The sequence below is a fragment of the Rana temporaria genome, chromosome 6 (genome assembly GCF_905171775.1).
Source record: "Rana temporaria chromosome 6, aRanTem1.1, whole genome shotgun sequence".
Lineage (NCBI taxonomy): Eukaryota > Metazoa > Chordata > Amphibia > Anura > Ranidae > Rana > Rana temporaria.
In genome coordinates this window covers 200,291,274-200,299,421 of record NC_053494.1, presented here as the reverse complement: position 1 = coordinate 200,299,421, position 8,148 = coordinate 200,291,274, and the positions used below count along the sequence as shown (strand labels likewise).

The 8,148-nt window shown below is 44.2% G+C and overlaps 1 protein-coding gene across 1 annotated transcript; it reads right to left on the bottom strand.

Moving 5' to 3' along the window:
• Positions 1-1,112: 1,112 nt before the first annotated feature.
• LOC120942697 lies at positions 1,113-6,354 on the bottom strand. The gene is made up of 2 exons (XM_040355626.1): positions 5,126-6,354; positions 1,113-1,405 (listed from the first exon to the last, which is right to left on the bottom strand). Exons 1-2 carry the CDS (start codon positions 6,125-6,127, stop codon positions 1,238-1,240), a joined length of 1,170 nt encoding a protein of 389 aa, XP_040211560.1. The 5' UTR covers positions 6,128-6,354; the 3' UTR covers positions 1,113-1,237.
• Between the last annotated feature and the right edge of the window lie 1,794 nt (positions 6,355-8,148).

Here is an 8,148-nt window from a genome sequence, read left to right as displayed (position 1 = left end):
TTATTATTTAGTGTTGCATCAAACAATGGCAACATTGAAAAACCAAACTTTATTTGTAATTTTGAAAATAACTTTGCAACACTTTGTCCTGGAATCATAATTTAATTTTAATTTTAAATAGGGCAAATTATATAATACAATTTATACTTCTATCTACTATATAACATTCTTTAAAACTGACATTGATCAAAGTAGAAAAAAGTGTTTTTTTTTTGTTTTTGGCTATTGATTGTTAAACTTCAATAAAAATTATTGAAACATTAAAAAAATTAAATCAATTTGCAAGACAAAATCACAAATAGAAAGATAATTAGGTAGATTCACAAAGAGTTAGGCCGGCTTATCAGTAGATAAGCCGACCTGACTATGAATCTACGCCAGCGTTTGTTTAAGTGTATTCTCTAACAGAGATACACTTAAACATATCTAAGATAGGACGGCTTGCGCCGTCCTATCTTAGATTGCAATGTTTTGGCTGACCGCTAGGTGGCGCTTCCATTGCGGCCGGCGTAGATTATGTAAATGAGCTTTTACGCCGATTCCCGAACGGACGCGAGCCCGCCGCAGTCGATTAACGTCGTTTTCGTAAGGCCTTAGGCGGCCTAAAGTTATTCCACCTATGAGGTGGAATAACAATATTAAAGTATGGCCGCCGTTCCCGCCGCGAGGTTCGAATTTTTTACGTTGTTTGCGTAAGTCGTCCGCGAATCGGGAGTTACGTCGTTTACGTCCGCATCAAAATCAATAGGCCCGTACGGCCTACTTAGCCGCAATGCGCACTGGGAAATGTAGTCGCCCGGCGCATGCGCAGTGTCAAAAAACGTCAAAAAACGTGAGCTCAAGCCTTATTTCCATACAACACGCCCCCCTCCAAGTCATTTGAATTAGGCGCCCTTACGCCCGCTCGTTTTAGGCTACACCGCCGTAGATTAGCAGGTAAGTAGATTGTGAATCACTACTAGCCTAACTAATTTACGGCGGTGTAGCCTAAAAAGACTAGGCTAGGCCGTCCTAAATTAAGGCCAATGTGTGTGAATCTACCTAACAGTATTACTTTGTTGCTAATGAGGAAGCTATTGCTAAACAAACAGGCTCATAGTATGCAGTATATCTTTTTTTTTTTTTTTAATTGTGAAACAATGTTAAACTTGGCGCTTGTCCATAGGGGGTGTGCGCGTGCAAGAGCTGAAGTGGTTAAAATGGAATGAGATTCAGTCATATTAGTTGCATGAACTCATCAATGGGTGGAGAAAACATCAGAGGAATATGTTGAACTGTGGGAGATGGTGGAGTTATTATCCCATTCTCCATCACTCAATGTTCCCACCGATTCCTGGGACGGTTCCTTGTGGAGCTCCTTATGGGTATTTATTGAGCTTTCAAGTTCTGCACAGCGCTCGCGAACCTGGGGACAACAACAGATCAATCTGAATTACTATATTAGCTTATAACCTTAAAGAAGCACGGTCACCTTGCTCATGTTGGGTATAGTGGTAGTGCCATCCCTTGATCTCCATATAATCACCTTGCTTGCAATCCCTTAGCTGCTCCTTCCTCCTTTGCACTGAAATTGGTTGAGTGGGTTGATCTGGAAGAGAAGTGATTTCACCCCCCCAGGTCATGTGGTCACACTCAAGCTTAGTAATTAGCTGCTATGCCTGGGAAAAACATCACAGGGGCGCAGGTCACATGATATCCCGTATCCAGAGGTTTTGGGTATTCTCAAAGGAAGGAGTAGTGGGGGAGTGCAAGTAGGGTGAATGTAAAGGGGTTGGGCAATGCCCTTTGCAGAGACCCTGTCATTGCACAGGACATCCCCACAGTTTGATCACTGGGGGAGAGGAGACTAAGGGAGTGCTTACTTCTACCTGCAGCAGACTGATGACCATAGGCGTGCGCAAGGGGGGTGCCAGGTGTGCCTGGGCACATCCTAATCCTGGGGTTGGCAACCTGTCAATGGTGGGCAGGTGACAGGTAAACCACAATCCTTCTTTGCCGGTCCTCAGAACCTGAACAGGAGAGGTGGCGGGGGTGGAATTTAGTGCGACCAATCTGTATTTACCTCCTGCAGCAGCTGAAAGTAGGCTTCTCCTCCTCTCCCTTTTGCCAACATTCAGCTGCCACAGAAGGAAAATATAGGGGATCGGTACTAATATATGCCACTCCTCCTTTCCCTGTTCCTCTTCCTTCTGTTGCCCGGGTCCCCCATGTGCTCCCTTTCTCCCCCTTTCTCCCATTGTTTCAGGATGAAGAGTGGGGATATGTGTTGGAGCTTTGGGGGGCACACCCGAATGCAATATGCTGCGCACACCTATGCTGATGACATAATATCAGCCGATGCAAAGTTACTGAATTAGAATTCAAGGACAGATTTTTAATGATATGTAGCACCCTCTAGTACTAGAAGTGTAAAGGGTAATTTTCCTAGTACAGGCAAATGTATGTAGGCTTGGCTGGCAGCCAAGCCTACCAGTTTTTGTTTTCTGGGTTGGGCAGAAATCCAGGGAGAGCTGGATGACTCACAGGCAGCATCACTGAGACCTCCCCCATTTATAGAATGTACTGGAACCTTCTAGAAAGATGTGGGAGAAGAGGTAATTGTATTGGCAGGGGGCAGGCCTCCTCAGATACTCAGCCCAGCTGAGGAGTTGCGTTAGGGTGGAAGCTGGGGATGGAGTGTTAGGCTGCCGTGGCCTTTGAGGGAGCTCCCCAGTCTATGGGGGGGGTGGGCTTGGGACTGGGCTCGGGTGTGGAAGGGACCTTCCTACAACCAACGGAGGGGTCCTGGACAGAGAGCACTGGGAGCAAAGAGGACAGCGAGAGAACACTGCCAGGCAAGTCTCCAGAAGGAGCAACAGGAACAGCCAAGAGGGCTGGTGAGTGAAACACAGTGAGGAGGACTGGAAGGCACGCCTGAGAGGATTTGGTGCAAACAGTCTGGGATGGGTGCAGAGCCAGTAAGGAGGACTGTGGTGGCACGGGCAGTGGAAAGAGGCAGCTGTGGCCAGGGGGGGCTGACAAGGCCTGAAGAGATGGTACTGGGATCAGGAGCCACGTGGGACAGCTAGCACTAGGATAACCCTATTTTTCTACACCATAGGGGGTTTGTGGTCCCTGCCTGCAAAGGGCATTTTGATTTGGGCCTGGCTGAGCCAGTGATAGGCCCTAAATTCAGTGCTAGCTGGTCCTGGGAGTTGTAGTTCTACAAGCAAGTTTGTGGAGGTAGAAGAGGATAAGTGTGTATATACCGGATGTATATTGTTGTGTCCCTGAAGAATTCCTATTGGTCAAGTGGGCATCCCATATGTACCCTATAACCATCCAAGTTATAATCCACTCAATAAAAACAACAAAAACAAGTACAAGGACTATTTCTTGACTGCTGTATGTCTGGAAATGTGTGTGCCTGGCTGTGTAGGGTGAGAGACAACCACAATTATCAGCAGCCCCTACAGGTGTACCGCTACAGATAAATTAGAGCTTTTGGTAAATTGTACTGTTGCTATATATTTTGACATGTCAGGAATGCAAATTACTTCAAAGAACCTCAGTGAATCAGATCTTTACTGTAAAGAAAATGTATTGAAGGCTCATCGACAGCCGACTTTTCACAACCTTCCCGGAAAAATTCTGGAATGTTGGACTACATTGTTTCTTTATGCAGGTTGCATCCCTCACACATACTGGACCATGCATGTGCTGAGATCAGCCTTTCTCAACACAAGAGAAACCCTTAAAATAATTTCAAGTCTTGGGGAACCCCCTGCTAAAATCAATTAATTGGTCACCAATGGGTAAACAGATTTTCAGACAGATACAAATACCATTGGTGTCATGCAGCTGGCTCTGCCAAGTGGTGTTGCCCACACAGCAGTAGGGGTGCCGAAATGAATCGCTGCATCGATGCATCGCGATTCGGGTGTCCCAGATGCGGTATCGATGCATGCAACCGGGAGTATCGATTACCGGGATGATGCCCGCAGCTGCAGGTATCATCCCGATACCATTTTTAGAGCGGCCGTCGGCTTTCCAGTGATAACAACCGATGAGGTTAAAAGCTGCTCGGTTGTTATGCCGGACGAATGGGAGGGGACATCATCCCCTCCCGCCGTCTTCCGCCGCTCTGACCGGGCCTCTCGTCCCACTGGGAGACCCAATCCACAAGCCGCTACTTCTGGCGGCTAGAGACAGACTGGAACCAAGCGTTGGCTTCATTCCAATCTGTATGTAAACATGGAAGCGACGTCACAACGTCACTTCCGGTTTACTTGGCTGCCAATGGCGCAAGTTTTAAAAATAAATGACAGTATTCAGAATTGCCGTTTTTGGCGATCTGAATACTTTAAAGTGCAAAAGAGGGATTTGGGGTCTTTTAGACCTCCATAAAGAGTACCTGTCACCACCTATGTCACAAGGCATGTTTGCATTCCTTGTGACAGCAATAAAAGTGATCAAACATTTTTTTTTTAAAACACAATGTAAAAAAATAAAAAAGAATAAATAGAACAATTTTTTTTAAAGCACCCCTGTCCCCGCGAGCTCGCGCAGCAAAGAAAACGCATACTCAAGTCGCGCCCGCATATGTAAACAGTGTTCAAATCACACATGTGAGGTATCGCCACGATCGTCTGAGCGAGAGAAATAATTCTAGGACTAGACCTCCTCTGAAATTCTAACCTGGTAACCGTAATTTTAATAATAAAAAAGTGTCGCCTATGCATCGTGATGCATCGCGGAATCGAATCGCTTACCAGATAATCATGATGCATCGTGGAATCGAATCGCTTACCAGATAATCATGATGCATCGTGGAATCGAATCGCTTACCAGATAATCATGATGCATCGTGGAATCGAATCGCTTACCAGATAATCATGATGCATCGTGGAATCGAATCGCTTACCAGATAATCATGATGCATCGTGGAATCGAATCGCTTATCAGATAATCGTAATCGAAACGAATCGTGAGACCAGTCACCCCTACACAGCAGTTAGTATCAAATGGTAGACCAATCAACCACAGTTCTGGGAACCCCTAGAAAACTCATGAGGAACCTTAGGGTTCCACAGAACCCTGGTTGAGAATGGCTGGCTAGGATAAAGAACAGGCTGATAGAACTTACTGCATTTATTTGTCGAATGAGTGATGGTCGAACTTCCAGCTCTAGCTGCCAGTCACAGTTTACGATCTGCTGTTGAAACTTTTCTAAGTTCAGTTGCCTCTGAAGTTTCTCCAGCCTCTTCTTGTTCTCCAGGCTAATAGTGGTCTGTACATCAGATGTTCCCTGTCCATCTTTCTGCATTAACTGCTTCAGTTCATCAACGTCTTGTTGCAAAGTCCGAACCTTCTGTTTGGCATCCTTCATTTGGTGCTCCAGAACCTCAGCCCGCCCAGCTCTCCATAAGAGAAACATCATATGCTCCCTTGTGTCCTTCAGATGGGACTGAGCTTCTACGTCAGCTGAGTGTTTAAAGGCCCCAAAAAGTTGTCTGTCGTCCCCTAACCTGAGATATTCTATGCCCAACTCAGGTTGGGATTCAAAGGTGGGTGAAGGTTTCTTGGATTGGGTTTCATGGAGCAGAATCCAGTTTTGTGCCAGGTTAGCTGTCACTAGACTCTCTTCAAATATATCTGGGATACAATGTAGAAGAGCCATGGAACGTGGAGTTCCATTATAATGTTGTTGTCCTGGACTCCCTGTGCTCAGAAGAAGGGCCCAATTACGACGGTGGTGGAAGAGTTGTCGCGCAGTGCCTGAGATATTTGGAGGAGACAGCGGGATCGGTGTTGGTGTGGTCTCATCCTCGTCGTTGACATAGAGGTTATCACACAAAGGAAAAACAACATGGTCGTCAAAAGCATCCTTCATTGTCCGCAGGTAGTTCACATAGGACAGAAGCCAGGATAAGTACTTATGAAGTTGCACCCCTTGGTCCCTGGTGGTGGAAGAAGAGTGGACATACTGCTCTATATGCTTCCAGTTATGAACTTCCACCTTGTGGTCTTCTGATAGCAGCACCAGAGCCCTCTGCAATGTCTGCAGGTCAAAGTTCACTCGACACTTCTGAACTTGTTCTTCAAAGACCCTAAGTTCTTCCCGTAAGGATTTGTAGAACTTATCCATCCCGGAGCCAGGCACAAAGCTCTATACTAAGAGAATAATTGAGTTCCTCGGTAGAAGATACTTTACACCTCTAGTGTTTGTCCAAGCTTAGGAACGTTCCATTAGCTCTTGAAGGATCTCAGAGTTGGGTTGCTTGCCAGTTGCCACCAACGTTCTCCAAACTTTTCAAAGTTTTTGCTTTTAGCTTGTCTGTTGGCTACCTGTGAACCTCAGTCATGTGCGGCTCTCTTATTTATACTATTGTCCCTTCCCTTTTGCTGGACTCGTTTTAAAGATTACACAGAGCTGCTCGGTCTCCCAGCAACCCCAGGCAGGTTTAGACCTGCACCTGCTGATAAGACTAGTGTTTAATTTCTGTCAATTACCGTTGGTCTCCAGCGCTGACTAGGACTCCAGTAAATGACTGAAGACATAAATATTTCATGTAGGTCTGTCGCAGGTGAAGACTGATTTTACTTTTTAACCACTTCATTACTGGGCACTTAAACCCCCTCCGTGCCCAGACCAATTTTCAGCTTTCAGCGATGACGCATTTTGAATGACAATTGCGCGGTCATACAACACTGTACCCAAATTATATTTTTATCATTTTTTTCCCACAAATAGAGCTTTCTTTTGGTGGTATTTGATCACCTCTGCAATTTGTATTTTTTGCGCTATAAACATAAAAAAACAGAATTTTTTTTAAAAAAACAAATTTTTTACTTTTTGTTATAATAATATTCAAAATTTTAAAAAAAAATAAAAAAATTTCCCTCGGTTTAGGCCGATACGTAGTCTTCAAACACCTCCTACAAACCTGCGGCTAGCCTTAACACTTGCGCGGTCATGCTACACTGTACCCAAACTACATTTTTATAATTTTCTTCCCACAAATAGAGCTTTCTTTTGGTGGTATTTGATCACCTCTGGGGTTTTTATTTTTTGCTAAGCAAACCAAAAAATACCAACATTTTTGAAAAAATGTTTTTTTTGTTTCTGTCATAAATTTTAACTGACAATTGCGCGGTTGTGCGACGTGGCACCCAAACAAAATTGCCGTCCTTTTTTCCCCACAAATAGAGCTTTCTTTTGGTGGTATTTGATCACCTCTGCGGTTTTTATTTTTTGAGCTAAAAACAAAAAAAGAGCGACAATTTTGAAAAAAAGCAGTAAACTTTTTTCTATAATAAATATCCCCAAAAAATATATATAAAAAAATATTTTTTTCCTCAGTTTAGGTCGATACGTATTCTTCTACATATTTTTGGTAAAAAAAAAATTGCAACAAACTTATATTGATTGGTTTGTGCAAAAGTTATAGCGTCTACAAAATAGGGGATAGTTTTATGGCATTTTTTTTTTTACTAGTAATGGCGGCGATCTGCGATTTTTTATCGTGACTGCGATATTACGGCGGACACATCGGACACTTTTGACACTATTTTGGGACCATTGTCATTTATACAGAGATCAGTGCTAGCAAAATGCACTGATTAGCTATGAATAAGCACTGTATGATAGTGTGAAACGCGTTAGATCTTTTCCTGATTTGTTGCTGTGACATAATCATGTTGTGACCAGTTTTTATTAAAAGGAACACATTTTTATTTTTGGAGTGCGGCCGTCCCGGTTTTTCTCTACACATTTTTGCAAAAATGCACTGATTACTGTGTAAATGACACTGGCAAGCAAGGGGTTAACCACTAGGGGGCGAGGAAGGGGTTAAGTGTGTCCTAGGGAGTGATTCTAACTGTGAGGGGGCTGGGCTACAAGTGACACGACAGTGATATTTATGGGATATTTATTACAGCAAAAAGTAAAAAATATTGGGCCGGATTCATGTAGCTCAGCGGATCTTTAGATCCGCTAGATCTACCTGGTTTACGATCCACCGGTGCAATTTTGCGAGGCTAGTGCATGATTCATAAAGCACTTACCTCGCAAATTGCACCGTTGGATCGTAACTCCCCCCGGCGGAATGCAAATTCCGCGGCTAGGGGGAGTGTACAATTTAAATCAGGCGCGTTCCCGCGCCGATT